The sequence below is a fragment of the Biomphalaria glabrata genome, chromosome 8 (assembly GCF_947242115.1).
Source record: "Biomphalaria glabrata chromosome 8, xgBioGlab47.1, whole genome shotgun sequence".
NCBI lineage: Eukaryota > Metazoa > Mollusca > Gastropoda > Planorbidae > Biomphalaria > Biomphalaria glabrata.
In genome coordinates, this window is record NC_074718.1 from 44072389 (window position 1) to 44090959 (window position 18571).

At 33.2% G+C, this 18571-nt stretch overlaps 1 protein-coding gene across 6 annotated transcripts in view; it reads right to left on the minus strand.

Moving 5' to 3' along the window:
- Positions 1–103: 103 nt before the first annotated feature.
- The window catches only part of LOC106063886 (protein diaphanous homolog 2-like), a 52037-nt gene continuing 33569 nt past the window's right edge, over positions 104–18571 (minus strand). For 3 of the 6 annotated variants that reach the window (XM_056039430.1, XM_056039431.1, XM_056039432.1), the window contains exons 18-26: positions 17512–17708; positions 16758–16844; positions 16426–16578; positions 16037–16166; positions 15733–15857; positions 14805–14969; positions 12235–12370; positions 11403–11510; positions 104–4792 (exon numbers count right to left, since the gene is read on the minus strand). In XM_056039430.1, the coding sequence (XP_055895405.1) occupies positions 4596–4792; positions 11403–11510; positions 12235–12370; positions 14805–14969; positions 15733–15857; positions 16037–16166; positions 16426–16578; positions 16758–16844; positions 17512–17708 (1298 nt within the window). In that variant the 3' untranslated portion in view covers positions 104–4595. Of the gene's footprint in view, positions 4793–5890; positions 5931–7755; positions 7834–10086; positions 10146–11402; positions 11511–12234; positions 12371–14804; positions 14970–15732; positions 15858–16036; positions 16167–16425; positions 16579–16757; positions 16845–17511; positions 17709–18571 lie in introns of all 6 variants that reach the window. The other 3 variants (XM_056039433.1, XM_056039435.1, XM_056039434.1) reach the window with 3 other exon arrangements.

An 18571-nucleotide genomic window follows, 5' to 3' on the forward strand; every position in this document is an offset into this window, starting at 1 on the left:
ACTGTCAGAGACATTCACTGATTAGCTTAAGACAAACAAATATTAACAGCAATTGTAGTAGTCAAAAACAATCCTTGGCAAGATTCAACAAAACAAAAATATGGAAGTTTATAAAATAGACCTTTATTATCAATAATTCTTACATAAAGTAGAGAAATAATGAGGAAAAAAAAATGTTCATTTGAACAAAGAGATGAAAGACAGACATACTAATAACATGATTTAGATGGTTGCTATGGTTACATGGGCAGCTGCAGAAAATGGTGAGAAGTTGTACATTTACCGATCCCATAATTCATTGGGATATTTGTTTAATTTACATTGACAATATGAATCCAGTTAGCAAAAGACTTAACATTTCATACATAGCAATAACTTGAACGCAGCCCATACAAGAATATAAGGGAGAGGGAGAACTGAAGAGTTGTCTTTTTTTTTTTGTTTGAAAAAATCAAATCAAATAGTGAGAAGCCAGGCAAACATAAAACAAAATGGTTAAAGTTTCTCTTGAGTAAATCTCAAATGTCCTGGGGGTAAAATAGGAATGAGATAAAGGCTTCAGCAATGATATTTGTAATAACCAGTTACACAACTTGATCCTAACTCTATTACATTCATCACACTTCCTCCTTCATGTAAATATGAACTTTTACATTTGTCAAATGCGACAGTAGAAATCAATTCAATGTCAAAACTAAAAATAACCCAGGTCCTTGAAACAACTTTTCTTATTGCCAGCGTTTGGTGACCTCTGTATTGTTTTCATAGTTAAGATCACAAATGGACAAATCAAGATTTCTATTTAAAGAAACAACATATCATTTCTTCATAATCTATAATGTAAAACTTCATTTAATAAGGCAACAAGGAAAACCATTCATTTCAGTTTCTATTTGTGTTCTTTACACATGACTACCAAATGATCTGAAGACTATATCAATCAAGAAGCTTAGTCTACACTGACAAGCCAACAAAACACTTCAAACTTTAAAAACATTATTTACATAAATACATGTATTGCAAATAAAGGCTTAAACTACTGTAGATACAGTCCTTTAAATTGGGAATATATTGAATAAAATCTACTGAAGCAAGCATAAAATAGAAGAGTGTCTGAAATAGTTCAAGTTTACATTTCCCCAAGAAGTTGATGTACTTGTCAGCAGATTCATAAGTTACAAGTTAAAAAGAATGACAAATGAATTGTGAGACTTGATTCTGTTCACACCCTGAAAAATGTCTCATTATGAAAGCTAGGAATTAGCCACCATTTGGGATGCTTGACCTCTTTGGGGGCCCCTGCATTTTGTGTAATATTAAATATAAAAAAAACCACTCAATTGGAGGTCCGGGGGATTTCCAAAATCTCCCACAGCTACGCCTCTGGAAAGCATGTGTCTGTCCATGGAGATCATTAAACACATTTTCAAACTTTTCCCTGACCAAAAACAAAAAAGATTGAGCTTTTCCCCTCTGATACAGTGGTGTGCTGGCACGACAAGGAGTTCAGTTGGTTTTGAGTGCTATCCTTTAGTTATAAGTCTGGATAACATGACTGAAAAATGTCAAAATTGGTTATTCCTGCCATCTGAAATGTTTGTTTGCTGAGTTGCTACATTTCTCTAATTTCATATACAACTGATAATGGTCCAGTGTTGTTTCATTGATCAGATGATGAAGTCAGGCAGTATAAACTTTGTGTCAATTAAGGCAAAAGCAAAGCAATAAGTCCTATTTAAGCTTCCAGTCACATATAGAACATTATGTGCTGCAACATTCCTTAAGAATGATTAAGCTTTTCATATATAACTCATCTATAATAATCATATACTAAAATGTATACAAGTAAAAAGAATAAGGACCTTGTATTTCTCTAACAATTATCAAGATGATAAAATGTTCTACATTAGGATACTTTAAAACCAAGTAGCTTAGTTATGGGAAACAATTTTCCATGCCAAAAGCCAATTTCAGAAAACCAATGCTAATCCTTTAGCTTTCCATTAAATATTTGAACTTAAATATTTGTTTCATTTATTGTTGTCACTGCTGTCAAAGTTTTAGCATTTACTTGCCTGTTAAAATATGACTTCAACTGTCTTGGGAGAATAACATTTGAACAAAGTATAACAATCTAATTCTAGTCAATATTTGGACACAGCACACAAAACAAAACATAATCTAATAATTTCAATGAACTTAATGGTAAAGGGAAAAGAATCTAGTCCATACAATGTCTGAGATATGCAAAGAAATATAAATATATTTACAGGGAAAACAAAAAAAAATTACAAATCAATGTTTACTGAGGTTTACAAGAACATGTTCAATAACAATGAGAATGTAGAAGTACAACAAGGGCAACAACTCTCATGGAACTGTGTCAGCTTTAAGCAGACGACAGAAACAAATAGATCAAGATAACAAGAAAATCTGTTTTAGAGGCTACAGTATCAATTTCATTGTTGCTTTATAAAGTAAATAAATTCTTCAAATAAGTTTCACCAATAGCATAAGAGATAAGTGGTTGTGATGAAGCTAATCCAGTCAAGGTGAGAAAGTACCAATATATATATATCCTTGACTGATAAAAGAAGTGGGAAGACAAGGAAAAGGACAGAGGTAAAAAGATACGCTTGATGTGGCTCAAATCATCTTTAGAATGAAGGTCTCACCTAAAGAGCCATTGCCATTTCAATGAATGTATTACTTGAATAAAAACACAGAAAGCTGAGCAGATGAAGTGGTCGTCCAGGCACACAATAAGTTAGACACCAAAAGTAAGGGAAGCAATCAAACAAATTGGCACATACTTTGTTTTATGTCATGATATCAAAACATTAACTGTACAATGCAAACAAAAATTTATTTAAAAAAAAAAAAATCATTTCCTCTAATTCTTATTGACCGTGTGACCATGTCTAGATCATTCAACCCTGACCATTTAAAAGCCGAATGCTACCACAGACAGCAGAATGGTACATAATGAGCGGAGAATTGACATTGATGTCGCCTCATTCAAACTGGCACTAAGGTTTAGCAACAAAACAAAATGAAATGCTATCGTTGGGCAGAGTATTGACCATTGTTTAACAACTAATTTACTGACTTTATTTTTAATATCACTATTAACCATTTGATTAAATAATAGTTAGCAATGATGTCGACAGCGTTTAAATAGAGAGTCCTATAAACAGACTACAAAATACATTTAGCCATAAGCAAAGGTAATACTTTTTCTGCTTTCCAACTTGAAAGAGTTCTAGAGATCATGGCAGGATCAGAAGATTGTAAGCACTTCTTTTAGGACAGAACAAATGCTAAAGAGCAAGACGAAGCTGATGCACCTGTTATGACCTTCTCAAACTGGCCAGAAGAAGTAACCAACAGCCATCACTACAAACAAAACATCCCAATATCTTTAGGCTGGTTTGAATTACTCTGTCAGAGATATTTTACTTTCATTGAAAAAGCATACAATCTTGATAACAATCTTATTTAATAACTCTCAAGTTACAGGGGTGATTAACAAAACTAATCTAGAGTATTAACATTTGCTGTTTAAAAATGTTTACAAAACAATTTTGTATAATATCAGCCTACATAACATTATTGATAGGCATAATGACAAAATCGCTACTGCAATGTTCTCTTATGCTTTTAATTTTTGTGTCCACAAAAAAAAATAAAAAATACTTGCAATCATGTGGGAGTCAGTACAATTGTTAATCCCTCTCTGCTAGGGAATTTATTTTTTTCTTTTGAAACTTAGCAGGGGCTATTAACTCTATACAAAATATTGAGAGTTATTGGCCTTAAAAAATGTTTACCACAGCAAACTAATTTCTTCATATTATTATTACCTGCTTATTCCCTATGGTCAGTTGTCTGCTGGACAATAAACTTTTCAATGTTGATCGCTTATATAGATTTTCAGTTGCCTGGGAGTGCACTGCACACTCTAGGTGAATTAATATTATAGATATGGTGACTAAGATAATGAATAAAAAAAAAATGTTATGCCTCCATTTTTCCTTATAGATGTTCCTATGTACATTTGTGTGATTCGTATTAAAATTTAAAACATGTATTAAAAACATTCACAAAGAAAAATAACCTTACAAACTTTGCGTTATTGGTGACACCACATCGTCAGATTATTTTAAATGTAATACAAACAGGTTATTAAAAGAATAATATAAATATTATCGACTGTACAGAAATTTATTTTGAATATTTCCAATAACATGCCTAACCGTGTGTGGCTTATATTATAACATTAGGGTGAGTGTGTTTGTAGCATAATGGTATTGCCATGAAAAGATTGCTGAATGCACTGATGGCAAAGCAAAAAGGAAGGCTGAGTTGGACTCGAGCACTGCCCAATTACCATGACAGCTCCAGCCAAGTTTCAAAGCAGATGAGGTTAAAATGATCTATTACTAGCACCTTCCCACAGGGTTCAGAGGATGAACCAGACGTACTAACAGTAATGTGCAAGGTTCATAGGATGAATGAGGCGTACTAACAGTAATGCGCCACCACTATTTCAAAGACGTCTAAAGCAGAAATGAGTACAAATCTAACGGCTGGCCTCACAAAGCTTTTAATCTCTCGAGAAGTTTCTCTGCCTCTGACTCTTCCTCCTTCATTTTCCTACTGTTCCTATTGTTTTTTTCCGTGATGGTTGAATCGTTGACTCTTGAATCAGCAAAATCTATCTCCCTGACAACTGAGCCATCTAGGAGATTCTGTCTAGACCTTGTTCTTGTTAGCTGAGCCCTCCTTTCAGCTGTCAGGAAAACAACAGAAAAAGTTGAAACAAGCTGCGCTACACATTCATCTAGGTCACTAAAGAAGACACATAGGATTCTAAATAGAAAAACACTGAGCTGATTTTTAAACTTTAAAATTGGTTTAAGCTGAGAGTGGACTTTCCTAAAATTCAATCAACAAATAAGTGAGGATCTCTCTAGTTTAAGTTATAGAAGCTAAAAATGTTGGAAAGATTAGTAAATAAAGGTAAAAAAAAAATACTTTCTCATAATGACTAAAAAAAAATTGTTGAATTCTGTAAAAAAAAAATAATAATAAAATACATTTTAAAAATGGTTTGAACACAAATTAAAAACTATCCCTAACCTGTGAAAGTTTTTGAAAAGAAAATGACAAGATACTAAGGAATATTTAATGTGAATTGGTTTCAAAATAATAAGGGTTAGTGCTTAGTTTTTTTAAAATTTAAAGTAAATTTTTATTTTGACATCTACACAAAAATATTATTAAACTTCTGTAATAAATTCTCTTTCAATCCAAATGACTTAAAAGAACACTTCATTACTACCAAAGTTATTGAAAGAAAAGTGTAACACTAAACTAAGTATAAGTAATAAGAATTGTCATCAGTCTGACCAAAGAGTATACAAATCAAAAGGGTTTTATACATATTTTCTAATGTCTGAACACAAGAACCAGTATAATTTTGTAGGAAACAGGCCAAATCTGAAAACCCATATTATATATATAAATCATGCATGCACCAAGAAGCTAAAGAAAAAAAAACATGGCAAATTATAATAAATGACACACATCTCACACCGCCCAACAGAGAATAAAGAAAAAAAGACATAGTCCTACTCATTGTCACTTGGTATTTGGTGTGTTTAAGCATGATACTAAAATAAAAAGTACTGCGTTAAACACACACACATAAAGTGTTTCATGTTTGATATTTAAAAAGTAAAACTAGACATTCAGAGAAGAGTTCTACTGAAAACCAATATCTCCTTCTCAAACACACTGAAACTGAGCCATGCTAATAGGGTGAAAACATAAATGAAAAGATGTCAAGCCCCAAACTGAGCCAAACTATAATGTCAAGCAGATTTACTCGTAATTAGCTAGCAACGATCTTCCTGCACTTCCTGGAGCTGTCAGTGTGCACGAGAGAAGAACAAAAAAAAATACAAGTAGATAGCAATCAATCTAGTCAGTTTCTATTGAAAGTATTGTTGTTTTATGATACTACAATAATTTTACTGCGTAATCCTATCAAAATAATAATTAAATTGTACTCTTTTTTTTATTTAGCTTATGCATTATCTGAACCCTACATCAGTTACTGTTTCTTTTCAATGTTAAACAGCAACAATGCAGTTTCCCTTGCTATTGATAAATTGAATGTACTGTAAGTCTTATTGTCAAGATTCAGTTTCATCCTTTATTTTTGCATCAATAGTTCTGTTGCCCCATGAAGCTTGCATCTATCCTTTTCCTAAATTTTGATTATTTTTAACTCTTTCACACCTAACAGACAATACCAACGTTGATTCCAACAGAATGTGGTAAATAATTATGGACAGTAAGAGTTTTAAAAAATTAAGGTTCAAGAAAAAATATTCAAGATGGTACACTAGGCACCATAGGTAAAGTTATAGAGACATGCTTCAATCACACACAAACTATAATACCAATGTTACTAAACAGGTACACCATTTGAGTGAGGTCAAATAGAGATCTAATCCATTAACATTTGAATATGTTTCTGTTTGTTTTATAGAGTCAGAAAACTTGTCAGTGTATCAAGGATTGGCCTCTTTAGTCACACAAGAAGTTGCAAAGGGAAAAGACCGTCTCTCGAGATGTAAAATGCCACAGAATGCCTTTCGTTCATATTATTCAATGTGTGTGAAGTTAAGAAACCCTTGCAATGGTAAGGTGAATATTGTCAAATAGAATTCACCTTCAAACAAGTTTTACGTGGATGATGTTTAACATATAATAATATTGCTTACTGTGTAATTTCATAACTACAAGCAACAATACTTAAAATTCCAGTTCATCTTAGAAGATGAACAATAGATTACGTAACCCTTTAAAAAAAACGTGGACATTTTAATGAATTTAACCCTTATAATTTTACATGACTACATAGGACTTATTATAAAACTATAAAGAAAAAAGAAAATAGATTTTTTTTTAAATTGTTAATGCACTAAAAAAAAGGGAATAAATTTTTCTTAACTTTCGTAAATTTCAATCATCTTTATAAGTGAATTCAAATATGAATCTTTATTTAACTTTTTTGTTTCAAGTATAAAATTAACACCATCAAAAAAATAAATGTTGGTCTGTTCTCACAAATAATTAACTACTAATGCAGTTTTATCAATCACAAGAATTTTATACGTAACTACCTATTTAAAAAAAAAATCCCTCTTATTAATGATTGGCAGAAATGTTGGAACTTTTTTTGGTCATGACTTGTGCTAATATATTTTATGACTAACAAAAATAGTTTGGAAAATATGAGTAAACAAATCCAAGCCCTCCATCCTGACTGTGTTTTTTTTAATCTATAGATAGATTGACTGAAGCGATTAGATAGATCTAGTATTGAAAAGATATTTTATATGTTAATTCTTACACAAGGTAAGTAGGTATAAAGTCTCATATTCTCATAAAAGATATGTCTAACTATCTCATGCAATATACATATTATACAAGATATGTATAATACAAGATATGTTTCATACATGAAGTTTGCAAGATGAAACTTGGTTATTTTAGTGTAATGCATATTCAATGTACTTTTCATTCTGTCATAGATGAAATTAGCCAGTTAGTATGCTGAGTCTTTTATATAAATAGTCTGTTGTATACAATGTATAAATAGGTGGAGACTATGAGAATGATTCTAGAGTACAAAATCATGATAATGCCAGCAGTAGTGAGTGAGATCTAATGACCGTATACTTGGGTTATGTTCTAAGTGTCAGGAGTAAAGATCCTAATGAAAGCAAACTGAGTGCATTGACTTCATACCTCCAGTGGCTGCAGTGGAAAGAAAACATACAATATGTAGCTCACAAACAATGTAGCACACATACAATGTAGCTCTCAAACAATGTAGCACACATACAATGTAGCTCTCAAACAATGTAGCACACATACAATGTAGCTCTCAAACAATGTAGCACTCATACAATGTAGCTCTCAAACAATGTAGCACACATACAATGTAGCTCTCAAACAATGTAGCACACATACAATGTAGCTCTCAAACAATGTAGCACACATACAATGTAGCTCTCAAACAATGTAGCACACATACAATGTAGCTCTCAAACAATGTAGCACTCATACAATGTAGCTCTCAAACAATGTAGCACTCATACAGTATTCAAAGAAATAGCAACATGCGACTGGGCAACAATTTTACGGCAACAAAAAGCTAATCAACTGTTACACGGAACAGGAAGTTACAAATGTGGGAAAATAAACATCATGACTAATGAATAAATAGAAGAGGAAAGGACAACAGATGCACTTCATAAACATTGGCTGACTGGGATGCACAACAAATACACTTCATAAACATTGGCTGACTGGGATGCACAACAAATACACTTCATAAACATTGACTGACTGGGATGCACAACAAATACACTTCATAAACATTGACTGACTGGGATGCACAACAAATACACTTCATAAACATTGACTGACTGGGATGCACAACAAATACACTTCATAAACATTGACTGACTGGGATGCACAACAAATACACTTCATAAACATTGACTGACTGGGCTGCACAACAAATACACTTCATAAACATTGACTGACTGGGATGCACAACAAATAGTCACAAGAATTAATGCACATAAGAAAGAAAGATGCAAAATGCAGACTTTTAATATTACATTCCTGACAGTCTCTGTCTTGATGTATTGGCCCTATGATATTAGTTGGTAATCAAAGTAATGGCAACATACAGCCAATAGTATTTGTTTATGCAGTATTGATGTAAGGGTCAAAACTTCACAATTTTCTGTTTGAAAGTCAAAGCCTTGGGGATGCATTACCAATTAAATAATCTAGAAAAAAAACTAAATTATTAAACAAATATTTTTTGGCTATTTCACAGTAAATATGTTGTTTTTTTTTAAATTGTACTTCAAAATGTTCTTTTTTTTTTCTTAAGACAGAACTCTTTTTCATATTTATCAATACAAACAACTTTTTCACTCAAACTAATGTTACATCACTTCATACTCCATCATGTAAATTAATTGTAACATTTTGTTGTATTCCAAGGAAACCTGAACTACTGTTGCGATCACAGAATAAGATATTAGCTAGTAGCTAGTGTATAAAACTTGGTCTTGTGAATATCCTTGAACAGAACAAACTGAAAATAGCTTAGCTATGATGCGCATAAAAACTGTTGCAAGTGAATCACATTTAGTCATTAATATAGGTCATACTATGGACCCTGAAAGAACACAATAAAATTATAACAATATTCATAGATATATAGATCTAATATAAGAGAGTGAATATTTTGAAACTTGAATTTAATAGTGAGTTGGAAATCATGTCTGCCTATGTTCTTATCTTCTTTGAGTTTCTTGACTACTTACTATAAAAACAATCTTTTAAAAAAAAAAATTTTTAAATAAAAAAAATAAATTCAACTTGAATGTTTTACAAAATGTCTAGTGCAAAAATTGAGTACAATATGTTTTAATGACCATTACCACTATCAAAAGATTAAGTAGAACACTAGAGACAAACTAAATTTTGCAGGATATAGTGAAGATATATTACTACCATAAGAAAGTCACCAAGGTCATTTTTTGTTTCTAGAAGATGTCACATTTAATATATTTATACCATTATACTATAGTGAGGAAGAAATGATGATGCTTTAGTGGTCTCTAGAAACCTTAATAGTGACTAAGACATGTCCAATGCCATTTGCTAAGCACTCAATCACCGTTTTGAAAAAAATTGCTTTATCTATTAATCTTGGCAACCCAGTAATGAATGAAATCACATATAGTTCAAAAATACAGTAGTAAACTTGGTATCAGTCATAGAGAATACATGTTTAAGATGCAGACACTACAAGATCAAAAGCCAATACAAATGACAGCTCATCTTGCCAGGCTGTAATAGAAACAAATGTTAAGAAAATAGACAAGCAACAACACAGCCAGCAGAGAACCAATCAGGCAAACATATTCTACAGGGTGCTACATTGACCATGCAATGCACAGGATGCTCTGGACATAAAGTCACCTCAGTTTCCAATCCATTTGTTTTCCATACACGAGACCGGCTCAGGTTAGAAAAACGATCTGATGTTGGAGACAAATAAGGGCAAGTGCAGAGAAATTGGCAAAGCAAAAGATAATTATCAAATTGTGTTTATTGTTTTGCAATAGTTCTACACTATCATAGAAATACAGTAGAAATTACATAGAACTTGACTGAATTTACTCAGAATTTAATAGTACAACTTTTATGACAGTATCTATATAAGAAGTTACAGAAGTGGACAATTTAAGTATTATATCAAAACATTATTAATCTAAATTTGGTGAAGACACATTTGAAATTAATCAAATAAGATACAAAATAATGCATTATCTCTTAACATCAAAGGCTAAATCTAAGCCTAATAAAGTTGTAGATCTAAAAACTTCTATATATCTGACCCTTAATCCCTAAAACTAATAAAAGGATTCCATAATGTAGCTTTAGATTCCTTAAAATAATGAAAGGATTCCGTAACGTAACTTTAGATTCCTTAAACTAATGAAAGGATTCCCTAATGTAACTTTAGATTCCTAAAACTAATTTGTTTTCAAAGTTCCCTCAAAAGGTCTAAGGCACAATGGTAAACTTGCATCCCAATTAAAAAGTAAAATATTAAATCACAATATCAACAACTTTAAATGATAGTTTAAGCATTTTTTTTTCTTGTATGTAATGCCAATCAATAAATTTCAAATCTATCTAAAACTAGCTGGATTAGGGTTCTAGCCTGTTACAATCTTAGTAGAGCTTGGCTAAAGTTCTATCCATTACATCAAAGAAGTTGTCAATGATAAAACAACAGGGCATTGATATTGACAGTTCTAGAGGTAAATAAAAATATTTTTGTTTTAAAGTGAAAACATTTTATTCTTATTTTTTGTCAGACCTGCCCTGAAACAAATGTACAAACTATCCAATAGTTGTTTGAACAAATCTAAATGAAAACTTTGTAGAAAGAAATTTCTTAGGTCATAACTCAGTGCATGTTGATTACACAAATACAATTTGAAGACAGTTCAAAAAATTAACTTGTAATATAAGCTGTAAAAAGAAGCATGGTGGCTGCAATGTGGCAAATTTTACATGTCTTTATCAAATTATCTAGTACATATAAGATAGTAATGGTTTAACACCTGACGAAATGTTCCACTATATATAAGATGAAGCTTTATATGGAGTACTTAAAAGACTGAAAAGGCACATAACTCTGTAAAACATTAATGTATAAAGTAAATTGAGTAATAGAAAGCATGAATCAAATAAATTGGTTGACTAGAGACAAAACACAAGTTTACCTCCAGCTGCCCTAGGAGTCCGACGCTTACCATCCCTCTTGACATTGAACGCCGAGCCAGTTTTCAAAGCTTCTAACAAATTATCCATGACACCCTCTTGGTTGTCATCTAGAGAGAAAAGAGTCAATACATTTATTATCTCCAGGATACAAGAGTCAGATCTAAAAAATGTCTACACCAGAAAAATATGACTTCAAAACTAAATCCTTCAGTTTAGGTCTAGCTTTGGAATATAAGACAAAGCTACTGTAAATGTAGTTTGAGAATCTTGTTTAACAAGAATGTTGAAAATATCTTAAATGTATGAACAGTTTTTCTGTCATATTTCATTGGGAGAAAATATCTTAAATGTATGAACAGTTTTTCTGTCATATTTCATTGGGAGAAAATATCTTAAATGTATGAACAGTTTTTCTGTCATCTTTCATTGGGAGAAAATATCTTAAATGTATGAACAGTTTTTCTGTCATCTTTCATTGGGAGAAAATATCTTAAATGTATGAACAGTTTTTCTGTCATCTTTCATTGGGAGAAAATATCTTAAATGTATGAACAGTTTTTCTGTCATCTTTCATTGGGAGAAAATATCTTAAATGTATGAACAGTTTTTCTGTCATCTTTCATTGGGAGAAAATATCTTAAATGTATGAACAGTTTTTCTGTCATATTTCATAGGAATATTTAAAGCAGATGTCAACTTTGATAATAAGTTTCTAATGAGAATAACTCCCCCACACACATAAAAACAACTCTTGTTGATCCAATGAATGATAAGAACTATTACTCATGTTACTTAGAGAACCATTACCGAGTGCTACAAGGCCTAGCTCACCTGTTGTCATGTCCACTATTGCTGCCTGGCGCATCTTCTTCTCTTTCTTTTCTCTCTCGGTCTTCTCTTTGGCCTCTTTGGCTCTCTTAATCTTCTCTTGCGTTTCCCTCATCTTGGCATTCTCCTTGATAGCTTTCTGCAACGTGAGACAAACAGCTCAATGAGATGACCCTCTGAGACCAGAGACAAACAGTTCAATAAGGATGACCCTCTGAGACCAGAGACAAACAGATCAATGAGGATGACCCTCTGAGACCAGAGACAAACAGCTCAATGAGACGACCCTCTGAGACCAGAGACAAACAGATCAATGAGATGACCCTCTGAGACCAGAGACAAACAGATCAATGAGGATGACCCTCTGAGACCAGAGACAAACAGTTCAATGAGATGACCCTCTGAGACCAGAGACAAACAGTTCAATGAGATGACCCTCTGAGACCAGAGACAAACAGTTCAATGAGATGACCCTCTGAGACCAGAGACAAACAGCTCAATGAGATGACCCTCTGAGACCAGAGACAAACAGCTCAATGAGACGACCCTCTGAGACCAGAGACAAACAGCTCAATGAGGATGACCCTCTGAGACCAGAGACAAACAGCTCAATGAGGATGACCCTCTGAGACCAGAGACAAACAGTTCAATGAGACGACCCTCTGAGACCAGAGACAAACAGCTCAATGAGACGACCCTCTGAGACCAGAGACAAACAGTTCAATGAGACGACCCTCTGAGACCAGAGACAAACAGCTCAATGAGGATGACCCTCTGAGACCAGAGACAAACAGTTCAATGAGATGACCCTCTGAGACCAGAGACAAACAGCTCAATGAGACGACCCTCTGAGTCCAGAGACAAACAGTTCAATGAGATGACCCTCTGAGACCAGAGACAAACAGCTCAATGAGACGACCCTCTGAGTCCAGAGACAAACAGTTCAATGAGATGACCCTCTGAGACCAGAGACAAACAGATCAATGAGATGACCCTCTGAGACCAGAGACAAACAGTTCAATGAGATGACCCCCCCGAGACCAGAGACAAACAGTTCAATGAGATGATCCTCTGGGACATAAATCAAAGGTCAAATAGAATACAATAAAAACTTCTAGAGTGGTGACACTAATTATCTCAATGACAAGAGGTTTGACTTTTTAGTAGAATGGCAAACCTTTTGCTATTGTTATAACCCTAGTTTTCAGACTGAAAGGGTTAATGTGTGTACAGCCTACTGACACACATGATTCAGGCCAATCACACAGGTCAAGGGCTGTTGAACAAGGGACATTACTGCTAATGCACGCAATATGACCAATATTATGGTCATGTGACCAAAAAGCCTTTACAGACGAGAGACAGTGTGTTAGAAAGGAAATTCGAGTCCAGGACAGCAAGCAGTAAGAACTGTGTGTTACAAAGTGAGTCCTTGAAACTGTAGCTGTACGAGTCTAGAAGTAGACAGAGAAAGACTTGTAGTGTTTAGTAGGCAGTTCTATTGTACCAGAAAGCATTTGAATTTGATGTAGCCAATTGTGATGTATTGGCTTTTGATGTATTTGTCATAAAAACCGCCACACTGTTACTTGAAACTCTTGCTGTCAAGTTCTTGTGTTAGATGTGCTGTTGTGTTTAGCGGTGTTTACAGGAGGCCTGATAGAGAAGATCGTAACACTATTGTCCAAAGATAATCAACAGGAAATATTGCAAAACAAGCTCTGGACTGAAACCAGCAAGGCAAAAGAAAGGCAGGACGACCAAAGTTAACATGAAAGAGTCAAACAAGAAGCAAAGATGGCAGGATGGACATGGACACAGCTGAGGGGAATCACCCAGCACTAAAATAAATAAATGAAAAACTGTCATGGAATCCCCATATTGATGAAACTATCAAAAAATCAAACAAAAGCATTAGGGTTTATTAAAAGAAATTTCTATAAATCAAATAAGAACATAAAACTAAAATGTTATTTAACCAGCCAATAATAGAATATATATGCATCCTCCATTTGGGACCCCCTCAACTCAAGAAAACATTAAGAAACTGGAACAGACACAAAATAGAGCAGTGAGGTTCATAACAAACGAATATTCACATTTGACTAGAGTAACACCTTTAGTAAAATCACTAAATTTAGAAAGCCTTCAGGACAGAAGGCTCAAAAGTAAAGTAGCAATTATACATAAAACACTGAACCATAATCTTCAAATACAAAAACAAAATTTAATAAAATACTCAGAAAAGACACAGAAGATTAAAGCACATTCCTCATCCCATATGCTACGACAAATTTATACAAGTACTCCTTCTTCCCTAATGCTATTAGAGCATGGAATGGGTTGCCTGAGCTAGCCAGGAAAACCAGTGACTTGGCAGAATTTAAGTCATTGGTTAATATGCATGACTAAATGCATGACGCGTAGGACATAATCATCTTCTTTTTTGAAGTAACGTCTGTATTATATAAGATAAGATAGCACTGAGTGTGATGGCAACATACTATTGCTTCCCCTATGGGGGGAGTCCAAGAGATTGTTGAGAAAGTAAAGTCAAATCAAAGACAACTTACTTGTAGAGAATCTTTAAATGTTTTTAAGTCACTGAAGAACTCTTCCATGGTGTATTTCTTGGGGTCAAAGGCAAAGTATTTGGCTGTTGCTTCAAAAAGAGACTCTAGTTTTTTATACATAGTGCTAAGTAAATCATGCTGCTGTTGAGCCTCTTTCAGGAAATCCTACAATCTAGTTAAGGAATCTATTGTTCTAGATGCCTTCAAAAATTAGATCAATAAATATATTATAAACCCAACTAGTAAAAAAAGGTTTTAATATATAGTAAACTCAATTAGGAAACCAAATTATTTTATTATACACAGATGGTAAACTAAACTTAGATAATATTTTTAAAAAAGTTAATAATTTGAAAAAAAAAAAAAAAAAAAAGAGCTAGTTAAGCAAACATTTAGACCCATTTTACATAAATGAAAAAAAAAAAGTGGACACAATTATTGATAATAATAAATTTAACAAGCAAACCCAACTAGAAAATAGAATAAAAAAACTGAAATTCTTGAATACACAGTAAATGTTCTTTGCCAGAAAGAGAATTTACAAAAATATAAAACTAAACAAAAAATAATAATTAAAAATAAAAGTAATTCAAGTAATATAAATTTAAAAAATCTATGTGTTTTTTATTTAAAAATTCATTTAACCTTTTTTAAAAACATCTTGGAACATTTCAATAACTGTTATAATATGGGATTGTTACTATTGGAATTTTACGATATAACAAAAACACAATGCATCACATACAAAGATAAAGAACCAAACGTCTAATTCCATGTGATGACAACAAACTCAATGTACTTGACCACGCAAGTCCAAATAAGCCCATTACAAGGGCCCTCATGGCAATGTCCCAAATCTAAAGTCAATGTACAGCATACATAGAACCTAATTCACTCATTAATTTGCTTCTAACTTTATTAAGGATACTTTCATAACTTCTGCAAATCTGTCGTCTGGATCATTGGATTTGCCCAAATTTTTCAGGTCCAACTCTAGCTCATTGATTTGTTTGCCCATGGCAGAAATGTTCTTCTGGAGCGTCTCAGTTGAAACTGTACAATTTAAAACAAGTAGCACACATAATTTATTTTCAGCACTAAAAGCTTTAAACTCCATTTATGTAAATGTCTGACAAGAAATATTTACCTTAGTATCTTATGTGTTGTCAGACAAGCAATGTCTACTTTAGTGTATTTGTCTACTTATGAGAAGTGTAGCAAGAAATGTTTACCTCTGGCTGCCTTCTCTATGTGAATTGTTTCATCCATGAAGCCAATGATGTCAGGATACTTCTCTTCTAGCACTTGGGCCAGGAAGTGGAGCATTGTGGTGTTGTTGTCTTGACTCTTGGTACCTTCCAACTACAGGAAACATGTGGTGCATTTAGTGTAGTAACATTGATGTGGTTAACCATTAGCACAGATCAATAACAAATAGTTTTCCTAGTTTTAACTGAGCTGAGGCAAAAATTATGTTTTGGGTAGACTCAGAATTTCAGAAAAGTGTGTAGATTATAAAATGGTCAGTGTTAGCATATTACAATGTCTGCTTAGAAGAATGGTTAATATCCTGGAATGTATGTATAAAAATGAACTCATGCTTTTTCATTATTAAACTTACTTTAGTCAAAAAGCTAATATCAAAACCTATAGACTGTGCATTTCTGGATCCAGCATTCAAATAATTTCCCATCAAGAGAAGTAACTCAAGTAACCTTGCAAACTTTCGACTGTTCTTAATTTCATAGCAGGCTTCCGTGGCAGAGACCAAGTCCTAAAGGAGAGGAAAATTCACACAATTCTGATCTAACTCAACAGGCATCATCTCTACATTTAATGAAACAAAATTTTCATACACTTCATTCAGAAACAAAATCTAGTCAATGTTAAGTATGAAGTCTATTTCATGAAGCTACTTTACACTCATATGAGTTAACTAAAAGTATAACTTACTGGCTTGATATCTGAAACTATTTCAGAAAATCTCATTTTGAAAAGCATGGCATTTAAGCGAGGAACGATGCGTTTTATTGAAGACATCTGTAAACATGATGCAAAACATTTTAAATCTTTCTAAATAAATTAACTGAAAAATCCTACACTAAATAAACATATGTGTTCAATGACTATATTCAGAAAGAGCTACATTCACAAAGGACTACATTCAGAAAGAACTACATCCAGAAAAGACTATTTTCAGAAAGAACTAAATTATTAAGAAAGGACTACATTAAGAAAGGACTACATTAAGAAAGGACTACATCCAGCAAAGACTATTTTCAGAAAGAACTATATTATTAAGAAAGGACTACATTAAGAAAAGACTACATTAAGAAAGGACTACATTAAGAAAGGACTACATTAAGACTATTTTCAGAAAGAACTATATTATTAAGAAAGAACTACATTAAGAAAGGACTACATCCAGCAAAGACTATTTTCAGAAAGAACTATATTATTAAGAAAGGACTACATTAAGAAAGGACTACATTAAGAAAAGACTATTTTCAGAAAGAACTATATTATTAAGAAAGGACTACATTAAGAAAGGACTACATCCAGCAAAGACTATTTTCAGAAAGAACTATATTATTAAGAAAGGACTACATTAAGAAAGGACTACATTAAGAAAAGACTATTTTCAGAAAGAACTATATTATTAAGAAAGGACTACATTAAGAAAAGACTACATTAAGAAAAGACGCACTGTGACAGCAAACTGCTCAGGCTCAGCCAGTTCTTCATAGGACTCTTTCAGCTCGCCAAGTTTCTTCATATCTCCTGGCTCTGGCATGTACTTGATCAGCTGTTCCAACATGGCAGTGTTAAGGTTGTCCTCATCCACAGCCATGATGCGCCGGCGAATTTCAGCATAGGGAATTTTGATAGAGCCCAGCAAGATGGCTAGATAAATATTTAGATGGTGATATGAGCTTTAAGCAATCTTGAATCACTGATCTAATAAGCTTTGATCAAGTTACAACAGCCATATGAAGCAAGATGTTTATTTCACTTAGCTGTACAGCAAGTATTATTATTATAGCTTTTATATAGCGCTACTTTCATGCTTATAGCATGCTCAGAGCGCTTTTGGTCCAATCTCATTTGTGGACCGGGGGGGGGGGGGGGGGGGGGTATCTAGGAGTTGGTTTTCCGTGCTGCCTTCAGGCGCTCAGTAAACACAACTCTGCCCGAGTCGGGTGTCGAACCTCGAGCCCCCTTCTAGGTAGCCAAGCCAAGTTTAAGCGCACTTGGCCTCTCGACCATGCTTCCCACTGACGATAACACACTAGGGTTAGGTCTTACAATTAATTGTTTTTTCCGTTCCTAGGTTGTTGTTTTTTTTTAATTCTATGCAGTTAGTATTTATTGTAAATAAACTTGGGGTAATTAAAGTAATAAAAGCTTTTCTGTTCAAAAGTTTTACACAGCACATCTTTCATGCGCCTGCTAAATACGCTCTGCTAGAGTTTGTGGAGTTTTAGTCCTGCAAACACAACTATGAGATGAGCCATAGTCATTTTACGACTAAAGAAGGCCAACAATTTAATATTTTTATTATCTCTTTAAATTATGTAATGCTTTTCCTGGGAGAGTGGTTAAGGGTGTTGCTGAGAGTTTTTCTTCCGCCTTATGAAATTTGAAATCAGAATTTAAAAAACAACCATTTTCAATGTAAAACATTTTTTTTCTAAATTTTGAAATAATAATGTTTAAACAACTTTGATATAAAGAGAAAAAAAAATGCCTTAGTTCGTAACATGAAA